The sequence below is a fragment of the Euwallacea fornicatus genome, chromosome 20 (genome assembly GCF_040115645.1).
Source record: "Euwallacea fornicatus isolate EFF26 chromosome 20, ASM4011564v1, whole genome shotgun sequence".
Classification (NCBI taxonomy): Eukaryota; Metazoa; Arthropoda; class Insecta; order Coleoptera; family Curculionidae; genus Euwallacea; species Euwallacea fornicatus.
Window position 1 is genome coordinate 1,188,863 of NC_089560.1, and position 19,002 is coordinate 1,207,864.

The 19,002-nt window shown below is 36.1% G+C and overlaps 1 protein-coding gene across 12 annotated transcripts in view; it reads left to right on the top strand.

The window, feature by feature from the left end:
- The window catches only part of bru3 (bruno 3), a 457,921-nt gene that overhangs the window by 42,843 nt on the left and 396,076 nt on the right, over positions 1-19,002 (top strand). For 10 of the 12 annotated variants that reach the window (XM_066294016.1, XM_066294020.1, XM_066294017.1 and 7 more), the window contains exon 2: positions 11,466-11,537. The exons of the other annotated variants lie outside the window; for them this stretch is intronic. In XM_066294016.1, coding sequence (XP_066150113.1) covers positions 11,534-11,537 — 4 coding nt within the window. In that variant the 5' untranslated portion in view covers positions 11,466-11,533. The remainder of the gene's footprint in view (positions 1-11,465; positions 11,538-19,002) is intronic. 12 annotated transcript variants of the gene reach the window in all.

The following is a 19,002-nucleotide window of genomic DNA, read 5'->3' on the forward strand; positions in this document are numbered from 1 at the left end:
CTTGCAGCTATTTAGAGAACAGATAATATTAATTTTCCACACGGCACGCCCTGTACTGCTTGGTGGTCTCCTATGGCCTTTTTATTTTCAATCGCCGAAAATTTAGTTCGGGTTGCCCTGTTTAAGCTGCGAGGTTATAAATTTTGGAATGATTGATTTTATTAAGCATGTGATAAATTTGCGAGGGTTTCCTTAGCGACTTAACAAAATCCCAATAAAATGAGGCATTCGCTACACTTCTCATCGTACCTACACGTCAAATTACATGGAAAATCGAGTTTAGGAAAAAGGCCTCGCGAAATGGTAATTTTATATTGTTTATCGCAGGTGTTTCAAACAAATGCAAATTTTTTTTTTTAAATTAGACGAACCTTTGCCTCGGAACTACGTCACTGGCTTTTACAACATCGCTTTGAAATCATAGCCCGTTTCCCGGAAGCAGCTGCAATTTCTTTCCTCCATAATTGAACTAGGACAATGATGCCTAAAGCGAATCTTTGCGCGGAGCTTCCTCTGGAGAATTGCTTATCAAAGACTGGAGAGCAGCAAAGGAGCAAGCAATTCCAGTTGTTGGGGGCAGGATAACCCCTGACTCGGACTTACCTCTCAGCGCTTCGGGAAATCATCAGTTGTCCTTTCCCATGTTAATCCTGGATTTATTCCAGGAAAATACTCCGGAGATTAGAAAAATTACTCTTTTTTTGTCTAGTTGTTTGGGCCAATTAGGTTGTCGAGCGGTGCGCTTTTGTAATGCGTAGATAATTGAAAATGTTGTATTGTGCAGCTGATATAAATTGAAATCGAGTTTTGCGAATTATTTAAATAACAAAATTGGCAAATTGATAGAATTGAATATTTATGAACAAAGCTGATCAGTTCGTTTACGTATAGGTATGCGCGTTCATTATCATCAAACAGCTCCTAATTTTCTGTAGTTAATGAATGTTGGATCTCCAATTAATATGTAAATTCTCAAATTTAAATTTCGGTCCCTCGCCGCAAAAATAATGCTTTATTCCGGACCCGCTGTGCTGTTTACCGAATAAAAACCATGCAAATTTTTTTTTTCCCGGCTACTCGTCCGATTCTTTAATGTGGGTATCCTTTAATCTATGTAGGGCACGAAAAGTTTATTTCCTGGCCTAATGTATCCCATTTACGGCTCTATTATGCCGACCTCAATTTTTACACCAATATGATCGATATGGATGCTCTGCCGCCAACTATTAAATTACCGCTCAAAAACCGCACCGAAACATCTGTTCCCATTCCCCGTGACTTTTCTAGGCGGTTTAAAGTGTGCATTTATTCACCAGACTTCATTATTCTTGATCGATCGGATCTGAAGGAAATTCTTCCCAAATATGTATGCACCCCCACGTTTGCGTCATCCATAACTTGAGGTTTCGCGATGTTTGCACTTCAGGTCTAAGAACAAACCCTTAAACCTATGTCATCGCGCGAGATCGATTCGATTTGGCTTCGATTTAATGCACAAAATGCTCGAATTTTATATTTCTGGCAAGGGTAATCAAGTTTGCTCCGTCAAATATCTTTGTTGAACGGGAGAGGGTTTAAGAATCGATTGATGTCTAGCCCATTGATAGCGATCTGTCAGGCGAACACCATCAAGGATATTAATGCTCGGCTTGATAATTAATTATCAGTGTCTGGTGCACGAATTATACATATATGCAAACCCGATTGGAATTAATTAATCGTTTACCATCTTTTATTTACGAGGACTTCCGAAGATTTACTATTGTGCATTGCCAGGAAAGATTAAAGTAGTGGCAATTATGAAATGTGAGAAAATTGCTTTGCTCGATCCTGGCACAGCTGGCAACAGTTCGGCTGTAGTAATTAAAGTTCCAAAAACCGATCGTTTGATGGGAGCTACTGAGCGAAGTGCGACGATTGTCCTATAGGAAATGAATTCAAACCGGCAAAGTAGAAAAATGACCATACAAGCCCAAATCTAACTGGAATACTCGATGGACGTTTCTGATCCGGATCGCGACCTATGGAAGAACAAATAAAGAAACCATTTGCGTTCGCCTGGATAACTGCATCGATCCGGAGAAAGTTGAGGCGAGAATTTGTGATATAATACTTAAATGATCGGGAGACGACACCATCAAATCGGAACATATCTTGAAAATTCCTGGATCTGGCAATGGAATTTTACAAGCAATGCCCTGATATATTACCCGAATGATCTATTTCCGCGAGGGGCTTTTTCGGCTGCCGGCACAAGGTGAAAATGACCAATATGTGACAGTCTGGGCCCAGATTCTATAGGGGTGCGTGAAAATGAAACTTTCGTCCCATTAAATGGGTCAATAACATTTTTGGCTAATCCGCATCATCAGAAAATTTAGTTTCGCTCTGACACGTTAAATCAGGGCCCTGAACGCTGCTTCTGCAGGAATACGGGTGTAGAGGGTCCTTCCCGCAAAACGCGATTTTCCCCAAGTTTTTCCGAAAGTTTTAAAATGAGGAATATGTATGATGCATAGTTTTAGACCTTCATTCGGCACTTGGGAGTCTCATAACAGGACCAATTGAGGATCACAGATCGACCAGTAACGACTGTATCTGTGCACTTAAGTCTCGTGTTCTTAAATTTATTTGCATACTCGCACCCATCATCCATGTACCTACAGTATGTCAATTTCAAGATTTTGCCAATAATTCTCAAAATTGAATTTTTTCGTAGACCATTCAAAAACCGTTTCGGCAGAATGGAGGGGAAAGCAGTCTACTAGTGGTTGCAAGTTTCCACGTGTACCCCTAAGGAGGGCAGCTACCCCAAGTCTAAAATCTTAAGTCGACACACCTATCATGTGACACCTCATTGCAAAGGCCTTTGCATGTTGCGCATAAAAAAACTAAGTTAATCAATTTTTGAAAAGTCGCAACATTTTTAATGCAGAAATTTCACATCAAAATGTCCACGAAAACGGTTCAAAATGTTTATTTCAAAAAAGTTTTTTCGGTTTTTTCTCTTATTCTTTGTGGTCAAGGAATTTTTCAGTACAACTTAACTTATTTATTGCTAGTTTTGCGTCGAAAACCATTTGTAAAAGTGGTGTACGCATTTATTGAACGAGTTGAAATAATTTATTATTTCGCCAGCGAAACCCGCTGTGCTTTACAGGCGGCTACTGCGTTTAATGTAAAGTAGCCACGTAAACATGTCAGCGATGCTTACGTGCGACTTCTTGTGTAGAAATTTGAAGTCACTGGATCAGTACAAAATATTAAAGCAAGGCAGCCCAGAATTTTGAATGAAGCAGCTCAACTTGGAATTTTAGGTCAAATCACAATGGGTTCAACAATGTTGCTGCTTCAAATTTTGGAACTAAAAGGGGTCTCCCACGAATCGGTTTGAAAAGTTTTAAAGTCCAACAAATTTTTCCCCTAGAAAATGCACATTCTTCAAGAACTAGCTGGTAACGATCCCGATAGACGAATTCAGTTTTGTGAAAAAATCATTGAGAAAATTCAGAGACGTTCCAACATCCTAAAAAACATTTCCTTCACTAACGAATTCACATTTGATTTAAAGTGAATTGTTAATGGACAAAATTATCATTATTAAGACAATAAAAATCCTGGTGTTGTACGGGAAGACAATTCTCAATATCATGAAAAAGTTCATGTTTGGGCTGGCATTGTGAGGAATAAAATTATTGATTCCCTATTTCGCAACGAAAACTTGACAGGTGATATTTTTGTCGACTTGTGTGAAAATACAATCGAGCGTCAAACTGTTCAAGCCTTGGAAAATCAAATCGATAACGACTTGCAATTAGATGAAAATCTCTTACATCGTCAACTGGATGGTGCTTCACCGCATTACGCCCTAGAAACAAGACAGTGGCTAAATTATCTTTATCCAAGGACATGGGTTGGTCGCAGTAGAGCAATAGAATGGCCACCGCGATCGCCGGATTCAACATCTCTCGATTTTTTTTCTTTAATAACACCAAATCTTTCGTTTGCGAAACTAAGCCGATCATTTTGCAAGATTTACAGCATCGACCGATTGTCAATCTATTACCCCTGAAACATTCGAAAATGTGGGGGGAATAAGTTTATACTCGACTATTTTTTTGTTTGGAAAAAAATGGTGATCATTTTGAACAGTTTTTGTGAATATTTTAATATGATATTTCTGAATTAAAAATGCTGCAACCTCTCAAATTTTTTTTTTTAACTAGTTTTTTGATACGTATAATAATTTACAAGACCTTTAAAATGAGGTATCACCTGATTGGGGTTGCTATTTAAAATTTTAAATTAGGACTACCTACTCCCCTTAGGGGTACACCTAGAAACTTGCAGCTACTAGTAAACACCTTCCATGCTGTCAACACGGTTTTTAAATGCTCCAAAAAAATGTTCATTTTTAGAGTTATAGGCAATGTAAAGTTTTGAAATTGACACATGGTATACGTACAATAAAGCATTCGTTCTATTAATGGAAAATTTCTTCTTTTTCTTTTTCTAAATGCTCTTCCCTATTGCTTTAACATTACAGTCAATATCCAATAATTATTCTAAAAATCGCTAAGTTATCAAATATCTCAGCTAATTCAAATCACAATGCTCCCAAACTGGCTTTAAGCTTACCGTTCTTCGAAAACTTTTTGAAGACGATTATGAACGATTACTGTGAAGAAATGACTAGAGAATATAAAATTATCAAAATTGAAGGAAATTACGAGACAATATTGTTTTTACCATATAAATGATCTGTCGTTACCGGGACAATGGAAATCTTTATGTATTGAGAGAAGGTAATACTCAGTTTCCTAAAGAAATATATCTCTGGTGTGAGATTTTTGAAGACTGAATAGGATAGGTGAAGTTTGTTCGTTAACTATAAAATTATTCTCTTATGATAGACGTTATAAGAACTTGAAGAGCAATGCTCATAGCTGGATGATCAAAATTTAGACTTTTAACAATTGCGTCCAGAGCCTCAGAAATGGGATTATCCCCCATTCAGGCGATTCGAAAAGTCAGTCGAGAATACAAAAATAAGTTTATATTCTTTTAGACAATCCGTCAATAAATGAATCAAACTTCATTTTCTTCACATTATTGCATTAGGGCTTTGCAGATCATTAAAATTTTATGCGTCAATGTAGGGGTGCCATAATTATTCTTAACCTGGGTTAGCTGGAAGTGTAGGGTAGTATTCAGTTTACAAACAATATTGATTTTGAGCATCCCCTTCGACATCCCGATTAACGTGTTTTCGGTCGTGAGCCTAATTTTGTTCATCGTAAAAAATAACGGAGGTGGCAGTTCGTACAAGTCTCGAGGCCAATCTTAGGAATTTTACTACTAGATCTTCACCATTGAAGTCAGTGCCAGACGACTTTATATTAAATTGTAAAATTATTTTATTCAATCGAAAGTTTTAACGATATTTCAGCTTTACCGAGTCCTTTTAGACTCCCTAAACATTCGTCTTCTCTAGGCTGTTACCCTAAATTCATTCGGCTCTATTGCTAAGTACTAAAAATAAAATATAGATCCCACGAGACAAACTTCGCAAGAATTTAGACCGACGAGTGATTTATCATAGACCCTGGAGTTTTTCAATCAACATATAGGTTTTTCTGTGTACGATATATATTACGAAACAGATTTTACATTTTACGTCGAATTTACAACATCCATATTATGCATAACTTAAAGTAATGCGGTCAGCATCAAAGGCGGGCATAATGTTAATTTGTTAGTTCACGTCTGTGGTTTAAGTAGCGTTTCAACGTCTAACAGACTCAAGAGGTACGACGTGAATAACAAAGCTAACAGGATGCATTTTTTTTTTCGATATTTGAATGAACATTTTTTTAAATTATTTGTCAGTAAGATCGAAAGTTATGTTATTTTGTCGATTCTTCTCTGCCTGTAAATTATTCTCAATCATGTAGATACTCAATTGTATAGGGGAGGGTATTTTTAACATTTTATTTAATAATTTCGTATCTATTCAATAATCCAAAACGAGGACAGCTATAACGTCGGTTCAATTAGGAATATGTATGGTTGAAACAATGGATCGTATAGTTAAGTACATGTAAAATTGGTCTAATGACTTTAGTTGATGTAACGACTGAGGAGTAGAACGTTCCCCGGGAAATGACACAAATACACGTCATTTTGATGTAATTTCCGAGGAGAATTCTAACGTGCTATTTGTTAATTTGCCGGTAATACCTAGTGAAGCGACATTGATAGTCACTCTCCCATGCCGATTACCGGTCGCATCGCTTCACCAAATAGAGCGTCTAAGGTCACAATACGCTCGTGGCAAAACATATTTTTCCTCATTTTTGAGCGAAGCTCCTTTCCAGTTCTTGGCTGTGTGGTATCACTTTTCACACTTGTAAGAAAAATAACTTTCTCAACGCATCAATGCACAACGGAATATCTATCGGCTTGTCGACAAGGCCCACCTAAAGAATGGAAACCGCAACTAAAAAACTATATCCAGAAAAAATCCAGCTGGAATTTTTCCGGACGTGGTCGTTTCGATTTCACATTGAAAACATTACTTTGCTCAGATCATACACTTCGCTGGCTTAAGCGCTCGCCTGTTTATCTTATTGTCGCTATAAATTCAATCTCTTATGTAACTAACGTTTTACTTTCTGTAATTTAAGATTTAGATGGTAGTTTACATTGTTGGTTAGATTCCGTGCGGAGTTCCGTTAAAGAATTGCCCGGAAAGAAGGCGCAACATTAGTTGGCGCTCTGTTTCGTAGCGTCTTCCAACTTCAACATTCCGCTATTCACATAAAAGTTTGATAAACGGTTATAAGCTCTATCCGAATCTGACAAATGGGCTTCTAATTTTCGTAAAAAGCTCCTCTAATCCGATTTTAATGACCGCAGGAACTAGGCATACACAAAAAGAGATTTTAAAGATTAACTTGGACCCACAGAATTTTCACTGGCGTGCCATTTGGAATCTTGGGGCTCGTGTATTGATTACTTTTGGGTCATTGCAAGGGCAATCAAAACTGTCCGCTGACCTAAATTTACCTAATATTCGGAGCCTAGGATTCAGAAACTTCGTTAGCAGGGAATCTTTATAGCTCCCATAAAACGAGATCTCCTCGTCTGGTTTTTGCCGGACTATAACGCCAAAAACATGATGGCCATAACAACGCCAAACCGCGATTACTCGCTCGTTTATAACTTCCAAAAATGCGTCCCGATGTCCAATAAATACTTGGACGATACGGTGTTTACAAAGGAATCGGTTTTACGAGGACATTCCTATATAAATTTGGAGGTTTTATTAGATTAAACCAGCGCTTTGGATGCGCTGGATGCTTTCCTGTAGCCTAAACTTTTGAGTTTATGCTCAAACTTGCTGCGTTTGCTTTGAATATATTTCGGAAAATTTATTGCCCTTTCATGTAAATTATTTTTCTATAGGTAATTTGGTAGATTTCTTGCACAATCCGACTGGATACGATTCCCATTCGTCACCAATAGATCTTAAAGGGGCGCTAGTGTAGCTAAATACGAAGGCTTTAAAACTGAATTTGGTCGATTAATTATTCGGGGGACCATCACTTGCACTAGAGCAACTTAATTTCGTGTAACAACCAATCTGAATATTGTTCAGGCGATAAATTTCATTTGTCGCGAGCTCAGAACAGAACATGCCCGATCAGGACCTGATTGATGTCCTGCAAACTGATAGTAATCTGCCTGTAATGCACGAGGACTCTCGAACGCATTAGGGCATGTGGATAATTAATTAACAGCAAATTTTAAGCGGGTCAGGTGGAATGTTGTCAACTGCGCTTAGGTTGACTGCATGGAATTTGCGAAGATAAGACCCAAAGCAAATGTTAGTTTTGTCAACCCCAATTATGTTATCGTATCGCTTAAAGTCTGTTAAAACGATATTTTTGGGAAAATAAGGCTCATTAGCTAGGAAACGAAATTCGAAATTTTGGGAAAAATTACAGAACTCTCAACTCGGATCGGTCTGATAGTCCACTATGTCCTTCAAGGGAAATGCATGGTGGCGTATTTCATCCCCCCTTTTTTTATAGCTGGGTTATTATTGAAAGACTGATGTTGATATTGTGATATCGTCGAAATCGGTTGGATAATTCAGGCGAAGCGAATTCAAAACTAAAACATTAAATTGGCATTAAAAAATTAATAAAAAATAGAACAAAAATCCATTTAAAACAATTATACGAGGTGCTGATTAAGCATGGTTTAATAATTTTAGTAAAAAAACTTACGATGATCGATATTGTACAGGGTGTCCAAAATTTACAGTCAAATTTTTCAAATTTTGCAGTATTTTACTTTTCTTGTTTTAGACTGGGGCCGCCCTTTGTTTTAACGTAGTTCTTTATAGAATTCAAAAACTAACATTTTTCTAATTACGTCTTTGTCGCAATTCCCAACATGTCAAAAGTTATTCGCCGAAAACCATTCCAATAGTAATTAAAATGAATAGGAAAATTGAGGGGGCCACGCAAAAAGAATTATTCATAGAACTCATTTTATAATTACAATTATCTTAAAACTATTACAAATCGAAAGAAAATTCTTTTAAAGACACAAATTAAAACGATTATGAAAAGGCCTTGTAACTCTCTGCGAAGTATGAAAAAGTCGAAGATAGCCCTGAACAAATTTTACGTTATTAATATTTTTATTGCAATGTTAAAGAATGTTAACATCGCATTATTAACGAGTTAAGTTCTAAATATTATAAATCTAATTTTTCTTTTGTCGTGCAGTGCAATCGATAAGAGTTCGTGGACATGACCTTCGTATTAGGAGAATGCTCAGCGTTAGCCAGACCGAAGACATCCGGACAAAAGTTCTATGAATAATTCGTTTTCACAGTCACCATAATTTGTTATTCATATTAATTACTATTGGGATGGTTTTCGGCGAATAACTTTTGACATGTTAGGAACTGCGACAGACGTGCAATTAGAAAAATTGAATTCTACAAAGAACTAGATCAAAATACACGGAGGGCCCAATTTAAAATAAGAAAAATAAAATAATTTAAAGTTTTAAAAATTTGACTCTAATTTCTGAACATTCTGTATAATATCGATAATCGCAACTTTTTAAATAAAACTATTGAACCATCCTTGATGACCACTTCGTATAGTGTCTTTAAATAGACATTATTTCAGTTTTTTGATTAACTTTCCAAACCAGAAGTTCAAATGCCATTTTTTTAAGTTTTCAGTTTTTGTTCGTCGATATTATCTGACCTATTTCAACAAAATTTTAGGAATTTGTAGACAATTACAGAAATCACTTAAATGTGAAAAAATATCGGGTGTCCCATGAAAGAATTGTTCGGTATCGTCACGCTCTTTTAGGTCACCCAGTTTATTTATAAATATTTTCGCGAGGAACGTCCCAAGACATAGGTAAAGTATGTACAATATCAAAATGCCACTTCCATTAATAACCGAGCTATAGTAGTCGAGAGGGAAATGGGCCACGCTGTATAAACTGGAAATTGTGGATTGGAAGAATGCTCTATTTGATAATATGAGCTTATCAAAATTTATATGGTATTAATTCCTTCGATGGCATATCACTTTAACCCACCAAAAGTTATAGGTTTCTTCGTTGAATAAATGACTTCTTTGATATTGCAATACCTGATTAGAAAATATTGCCGATTTTTTAATTTATATTCTATATAATTATCTGTAGGCTTTATATATGGAAATAGCGGTATCGGGTGGGGTAAAATAAACAAAAAAAAAACAGTTGAAAAATCTTATAAATAATATAATGAAACCTAATCTAACCATTGCCAAACACACCATGTGTATTTTAACTGTTTATCAATAATGGTATATGTTTGTTTTCATTTCGATAAGAACGGTTAAGTTAGGTTAGTTTAGGTTTTGTCGCGTTTGGCCATGGTTAAGTTAAATTGAGTTTCATTATATTATTTATTGCATTTTTCAACTATTTTTTTTACCCCACCCAGTATCTCTATTCACTCCATGGTCCTGAAAGCTTGTGGATACTTAGATGAAAAATAAGTTAAAATATCCACAATTTTTTGTAATAAATCACGTATTACAATATCAAAAAAAGTAATTAAGAAAAAAAGACACCAATGGCTTTTGGTGGATTAAAGTGATATGGGCCCATTCCTTCTGTCCAGATTTTCTTACATACATCATAGCCCTCCAATCTATTGGTTACTGGTACCCTCTTGATTATCCCGGAAACTGAACTGCTAGCAAACTCAGCTGGACAAAAGGCTGCAATATGCTTCCTGACTTTTGCTGTGGATCTGGTAGGGGATTCTCCTCTAAATGGTATGGGGCTTCGATTATTTGCAAACCATATGTACAGACAAATGATTGTATTATGTATAGATTTTTCTGTCAGTTCGCTCTTGGCCTTCGTAGTCTTAACTACTGGATATTACAACAATTTCGTTTTCTGTGGAAAAAAAATTATACCGCCCTTATTTCCGTCTTAAATCAATTAGTTTACAGGCTTCCGACATTTCATTAAAGTGGCACTAACAAAACCCTAAATTTCTCCGCGTTGGTTATATTTCACAATTTTGATGTCCAATATAAAGGCTTCGCATTGTTTTTAGAGCGCAATTTCCGAGATATTAAAATTTAATTGAATATGTGAAGTCGGTAGGTTTGGTGCATTCTAACCCTAAACATCAAATCAATAAAATAGAGTTATTACGTCCCAGAAGGCAGGCGAGAAAATATTTCATTTTTCAAGTTAAATTAATAAAAAATTGAAATCAATTGCATTTTTTTTTAGCACATTTTTGGTTGATAAGTCTTATCTCCCGCTGTTAAACTTGGCCTTAATGAGCTCATCCCAGATTTTTCATAGTTAACCGAAATATTAAACTTGCCTTTTGCACCGTCAGGCTTCAGGCAAGCAATTATGAGATATTAATGTCAAATGTAAAGGGAAATTTACGAGCTGTTTTACATTTTTAATCACAAGCTTATTTCGCTTTTGCTGCAGTATTCGAGGGAAAATGCCAGATATTTCACTTTTTATCATTCGCTGCCATCAGTGCTAATTCGCTTTTGCAATCAGCGATTTTGGGAAGAGTCTTGCAAGTTTGTTGTCGACTTTATGAAATTAATAAAGATCCGGAAGTGGAAACATACAAAGGTTTGCCGGTTCATAATCGTCAAAAAAACAATTTTATTTTCAATGAAAATGCCTTTTCAATTTCTCTATCTCTTATCCCCTCTTTGTTCAGGGCGTACAAAGAGCAGAGTGATTAAAAGGGTAGGTCCCCTTTTCACGTCCAGGCGGGCTAGATATTTTATATCATTCCCCCTCCATAAGGAAATATAAATTCCTGTCAGCATCAGCACTATTTTTAAGTAATTTTCTATGTTATAACAGACAATGCATTTCTTTTTCAGGTGAGGTTGAGGCCAAACAAATAACCAAAAATTATCATCCTGGAAAAATTATCCATAAAATCGTTTAGATGAGTAAGTCCTGCTCAGTGTTGTACTGTGTTTTGTCTGTGAATTCGTTGTACCTCTGTTGTAAACTCGCTACCATGTTTTACACAACTACAAAACATGCCTTTCTGTGTATGCATAATTTGTGTGGACATGTTGTTTGTTTATGTTTTATGTTAGTTACGTTATCGATGCCTCTCTGCGTATATTTAATCCAACGATGTTTTTCAAATTCTGAGTGTATCCAGACGAATTATACGGTGAAACAGCGACTCATAATTTTAAAGGGATGACAATGAATATAAGCTTTCTCGTTTTTCATAGCTAGATATTTGATCTGCAAAAAGCATTTAAGATCCAGTAAAGAGGCACCGAGGCGCCTCTTGGTCAATACGTGACGCGCCTTTCAATGCTGAGCACTCCTTAAAAATATTGCGCTTTTCTTATGTCTGTCCTTTAAGATCATGGAAAACATTAGCGACAAGTTGTCGTGTAAGGGCAAGTTTGAACTTGCCGAAGTGTGTGCAGGATATAATGCTTCGACAAAAATGTTCGGAAAGAAAACTTATAATAAATACCAATACAGTATTTTTCTCAGAAATATTCCGCTACGAACTGTTAAAAAATCCTTGTGAAAGTTCAATGGGAGGAAAGTTCAGAATTTGTTGTTATTAATTTCATTTTCCCTCAGAAGTTCTTCCATAAGTTTATTGTGTCAACATGGAAAGAGTATCGATTTTGCCAGGAGTAAGACCGCTGAAGCTCTATGTTCAGCATTAATGCTTGCAAGACGCGTGAACAGCTAAGGCAAAGTAGCCTTTATTTGTATCGATACAGGATGTCCCAGGGAGAAATATCCACCGTGAATATCTTTTCTGTTGTTTGTTAAAGAAAATGCTCAAACACGTCAACTTTGATACGACATCGTTTGGTGAAAAAGTTGTTTTCGAAATGTAATCTCTTCACCCCTGTACATCACTCCTTTGCAATTTTCAAATTGGAAGAAGGGTTGTGGTATACATTGTTTGAAACGTAATTTTATGGTGTACACGGTGAAGTTTTTATTTTTTTATTTTTGTACGTTGGTCTCGTAGAAAAACCAAATAATTTGATTTTAACCATAAATGTTACTGTGATGAATGCTGAAAGTGTACAGTTACACTCAAAACGTCTCAAATGTACCAGTAACAATGAGATTTCTAAAATTCCATTTTAAGTCAATAAATCTTAATTTATTTGGAGGAACAATTTTCCTTTTCACTTTGCAGTTGGTTCAATTTGAAATTCGATTAAAACGGTTTACACGTTACAATAGAGAATTCAGATTGTAAGGCTGCGATACAAAAAAAAAAACATTCTGAAAAGCGGCAGTTCGTGTCTTCAATTTAGATTATCTTGACAAAATGGTACACCACCGTTATGTATCTAACTTGCTAATGAAATTTCATGAGACTGATTCCATCCAAAATAAAAAAAAAAACGAAGTTGACGGTCTAATGGACGGTGAGGAAATCGCAATTTCGGTTCTTAGACATGTTTAAATGGACAACAGAACGTGTGTACAAAAGGTTGCTAAGAAATCCGGCATTCCAAAAAGTACTGTTCATACAATTAAAAAAAAAGTAAAATAGCATCGTTATGTCATAAAACCAATACAGGAAGTATATGAGGATGATTTCAACCGTCGATTAGAATTCTGAAAATCCTTCGGTAACACATTAGATTTAAAGAAATATTTATTGTATAATGCAACATTTTCTAGAGAATCTTCGTTTTTTTTAAATAGCGAAGTTAACACGCATAACGGTTATTATTGGAGTGACGTCACTTCTTATTTTTTCCTAGACCCATACTCAATAACCTAAAAAATTTAACGTTAGGGCAAGGATTTTGAGTAATCACATGGTTAGACCATTCTTCATCCCTGGAAGCTTAAATGACGAAAACTGTCTACAAATTCTACAAAACGCCATATTTCCCAGAACACCTAAAATACTTAAACTAGAGTCCATCTCCCTTAAAACAACAATTCGGTTTTCAACAAGGTGAAGCACCTCTTCCACACTACACTGCTGCCATCAGATAATTTATAGATGAGGACTTTTCTGGAAGATCGATTAGCAGAAGAGGTTCAGTGGAGTGGCCCGCGCGATTCCCTGAATGTAGTCCCCTAGATTTTTTCTTATGGGGACATTTGAAGAGCAAAATGTATGACACACAATCTGATTCCCTTGAGGAGTTACGTGCCCGAATCGTCGAAGAGTGCAGATCAATAATACCAGCAATGTCAGATAATGTGCGACCTTGTTTTGAGGATGAGCTGTACATGTGCATGGAAGCCAAATGAAATGTCAGTAAAAATGGTTAAAATCCAGTTATTTCGTTTTTGTTTAATTTTTTCTAAGATCGGTGTACAAAAACGATTGAAGTCTGATCATGTAGAGAGTTAAATTATCTTTCACACTAATTATAATAGAATCCCCCCTTCCAGTTTGAAAATTTAAAAGGGGTGGTTGCCAGGGGTAGAGATCAAATGATGTTCCCCTCCCTATCAAAGTTAACGTGTTCTATCGTTTTTCTTAACAAAAGATAGAAAAGTATTCAGGGTGGCACTTCTCCCTGGGACACCATGTATAAGAGTCTTCTGGTGAAGAATTTTTAGAAGTTACTACAATATTGACTATTTTTTACGATGGCCTTAACTGAATTTGCAAGAGAAATCAGTGATCTATTTTTAAGCTGCAAGGGATAAGCAAATAGGGCGATTCAATTGACGCATCTTTTTGTGCTATAGGATTTTTAGTTAACTTTTTTGTTTTTTTTTTAATACTGGGAAAAATGCAAGTTTCTGTTAACACGTTTGAATGTACAATATTTCCATGAACGTTTTTAGATGCGTCAAATTTATCGAAAAATTCCTTTCTTATCTAGCGGTTAGTTGGAATAATCTGTGTCTTGCAGAGATAAATAAAATCGACCTATTTTATTAGCGTTGACATAATTTTTAAGTATTCTAATCCTCCGAACTCTACGACATAGAAAAGGTAATTTGGCGAACTTGCGTGTTTTAGTCTTCTAGATTGTGCAAATTAAGTATTCTAGGCATTTCCAGACTTGTGACGACACCATTGTGTGACCACTAATCGGCTAACTTATAACACAGACTAAAAATTAATTTGTCGTGTAGAAAAACCCACTTATGGGCATTTGCAAGTTCCTAATTCAAAATCTGTTTGGGTTTTATGAGATGAATCAGTTTATGACTTGACGAACTTGCGAGCGGGTCCATAAATGGATGAGTCAAATAAAATTTCCTTGCTTACGAGTTAGATATAATATTTTATGTCCGATTTCACGTTACTCGACTATTAATTTAACTTTTGAATCAAAATTAAAGTACCTCTAAAATACCCTAATCACGTTTTTAAAAGAAATTAATGTCCTCCACAGAAAACACATATGTTACTACCGGCTTTATTGTATTTGCAGCATAATGACTCACTTTTGTCCACAAAATAGGATCGTAAAAAGCCTTTTGTATTTAAAGAGAACATAAAAAATAAAAACCCCTGGAGTGCGATATCCGATCAATATTTTGAGATATTACTACGAAGGGGATGGTCGAAATTCTGTAGACGAGTAGTTGCTGTGATGATGTCATGATAAAACTGGACTGGAAAGTCTGGACGACCGCTTGAAATAGGTATTCTGTGTAGTTTCTATTTGAAGTTTAGAAGAGATCAGATTCTTACGCCTAAACTACTTTCCTTCTGAGTTTGAGAGAGTGTTCAAAAAATTTTTTTGAACACTTCCAAATTTTTTTTTTTTTTTAATGTTTCCAAAATGCGGAATATGACGCACTTCCTGGTTTCAAGGATTAGCTCAGTTGTGGAGATTTCAGGGGAAATTCGTAATTTTAAAATATTCAAAAAACGCCTACGTCATTAGGATTCCAATATTGCAAACTATAATTAAATTTTATTAGTGAAAAGTGGCAGTTCGTATTAAATATTCAAACCATAATGGAGGAGAAATTGGATTTCAAGAGTTGTGATTAATTAAAATTTCGCACACCATTCGATTGCAATATTGTGTATAATCAATGATATAGAAGAAACAAATTTGTATTAAAAATAGCAAAAACTATGCATATATACTTTTTGTACTCGCCTGGGCGAAAGGGCAATTTTTTGCTCTCTTTTCAATGCAGGAATTTCTACTTTTTCGCGACATTTTTTTTTTTTTTTTGAGTGAGGAAACAGTTACGTTCTCAAGACGTGCAGAAAGTCACTTTCTCCAACCGTTAGAAACAATATATTTTTTTGTGATCACTCGCATTTGACACAGTCCATTTGACGAACAAACATCCCAGTCGCTTTCAGGTAATTAGTGCAGAAAAGTATAACTTTCTGAACTGAAACTCCTAGCACCCATAAATAAAAAGGAAATTTCGTACTAAATTTTTTTGGTATATCTTATGCAAAGCTACCTATTATATTTACAAGGCATGAAGTTGTGAAGGAGCATGTTTGGATGATAGGGCGGTTTGAGGCATTGTGTGCATAAAGTGAGTTTGCCTCAAGGGGAGATTAACGCAGACGTAATTAAACCAACATTTGAGCGAAATTAGAGGCAGCGATGCAGTTCTTTTATAAAATAGTAACCATGGAACAGTTTCACTCAATTATCGGTATATTAAATTCTGTCTTATCTTTCCCTCGATCCGGTACCCCTATTTATGTGGACGATGGGGCAAATCGTCCTACCATCTAGACATGCTACTTCATATCTTGTAACGAAGATAGCTACGCCGTATATTTGGTGCTGTATTTAGTTCAAAGTTATGGTTTTTCCATATCAAACACCCTAAAATTTATCTGTGTAGGCCCGTTGGCATCTTGCCGAACTCCGTTATGTGTCCTTTAGGCAACTACTCTCGAACCCGGAAAACTATCGGTTTCAGCTCTTGTTGGAAAAATTACTATACAGAATGCACTGTTCAATTACGTTTATAGCACTTAATCTAAATGGCATTGTTCAGTTTCAAAATTATTTTATCTACTTCCCTACAGCAATAACAATGTGGGACACCGCACTTCCTAAATTTCTCTAGCGTTTTCCAGCCACTACGTAAATTAAATTTTCAGTGGAAATTTATTTCGCATGCTGGGTCTGCGTTTTTTCCACATTTTTTTTCACTCCCGCATTTGACTCCAAACTAAAAAGACAAAGCGGCATTCCACAACACCACAATAAAACAAAATTATTACCTTTTACAGGGGCTTTTAACTTATTTTGATGCCCGCGGAGACCTTCACCGGGAATTGAATAGGGAAACCTGAAAACTCATTTAGTTTTCGGACCGGTAAAATGCCTTTGTGATTATATTTTATTGTGTTTAGTTCCAAACTAAGCCCTCACGAAAGAATCCACCTGCTCTAAACGGGATTGGTTCAAATTGGATCGAAGCCATTGTCATGGAAAATTTGATAAAGCTGTTTGGTAAAGGACGGCTTATCGGGGTCATTATCAGTTTACCGGAGTCCGATAGTAACCCGGAACAAGGAAGGACGTAACCATCAGGTAGATAAATCATCGAAAATATAGGCTGCTTAATAGGTTACCAGGCACCTAATCTTGTATGCTTGACGTCTATTGGATTGAGGTGAACAGAAAACCAGGTACTTTCTATAGCAACGCTGGTAGCTGCTTTATTTTGAGCATGTTAGTGAGAACCGATATCCCTTATTTATGTTTCTACAAATAATGCATTCCCGTGAGCTGACTATGTTTCATTATATCCATCGATATATACCTGCTTTGGAAATTGAATCAGGGCTGTAGCTGTTTCGAGTTTTTAATTAAAGCAGGAACATCAGAATTTGTTTAATTACAACAAATCGTTTGTGTTAGTTTCACGTTCTCCGCAAATAGTTAATTTTCAGTAGTGTCGAAATCTATTTGTATTTTTTAATTTTCATACATTTTTTCTTTCGAATACCGTCGGATGGAATTATCTCCTCAACGGCACTTCTAAATTCTACGGGCATCGATATACAAAAAGGGCCATTTAAAATTCTTGAAATAAATACGAGGTGGCTCAAAAGAAAGGGGTGCTCAGTCCTACGCGTACGTTTCACATTATTCTTTACACGCAGTTCATTCAATATAACTTAACTTGCGCCGACGGCCGTAATATTGTCTTCCTCTATCGATGTGCCCAAGTTAAATTCTACATTTTCCAATCTGAATTTCTTAAGCTGAATTCATAATGTCGCAGTAAATTTCCCAAAGCTTTAGATTTTGTCCGTGGCATTTAATTTTGTCAATATTTAACCAGTTGCCTTTAAATTAATCGTTAACCTATCAAAGGAGCTTAACAATAGTTTCAATTGTGCCACCAGGGAAATAATGTCTAAAATTAGACGTCTAATTTCTCTGGACTAGTTTTACTTTACCATTAAGGCTTTTAAGCAGTTTTGCCTCTTTTTTGCTTTCGCGATTCTCTATGTTGTTTTATAAGTTATACTATATACTATAACAGAAGGTGTTACCATAAGAATGCAAGACTTAAATTGTGCATCATTTTGGCTGTGATCATTTAATAAATGGATGAAATCGCGTGCCAGGCCCAAAGAAGGCAGATGGGAGTTGGTAAACGTGGAGCGATATACCGTGCAGCAACACCTTCTGCTTGTTAAATCTTACTATCAAAACGGTGAAAGCTTGGTTGGTGCAATTCATAAAGTGCGTCCAATTTTCAGTGGGAATGGTGTTCTTACTTCATCAACTGTAAAAAGAATCATCGATAAATTTGAAAGCAGTGGTTTAATTCCTGCCGTTAGAGACAAAAACGACCTCCTGCGGGTTGTTCGGAAGAAAATATCAGCTTGCCAGAAATGGGCGAGAGTGCAAGGGCCTCGATTCGTTGACGTGAACAAGAATTGAACATTTCAACATTCGCTCTTCATTGTATTCTTGCGAAAGACTTACATCTCCGTCTTTACGAAATCCAACTGACTGAACAACTTTTGCCTACAGACCATGCGCAGCGAAGAAAACTCACCAATTAGATCACCAAACGGCATTGGTCGGTTCATCTCTCGTCGTGAAGACAAGAATTGGCCCCCGCGCTCATGTGATCTAACACCCCTTGACTTTTTTCTTTGTTTTTTTTTTTTGAAAATTCATTTTTATGCCAACAAATCTAAGGCCATACAAGGATTGAAGGCCAAAATTGAATCAAAATTTCGTCAAAAGGGTGCATTTGTGCCCTCAAAGGCGTGGCAGTCACTTTATCGAATAAGTTATTTCATATTTAGTTCCCAGAGGTCGATATACTAAATCGATAAAAATTTTAGTATTTAGCTGCAAAAAACGGTGTTTTATGTAGATTTAAAATCTTGCGTTCTTATTGGAACATCCCTCACCGACTATAAATATTCTAATTTATAGTGGGTGATTAAAGTGTTGGTACATCATGATTTCCTTA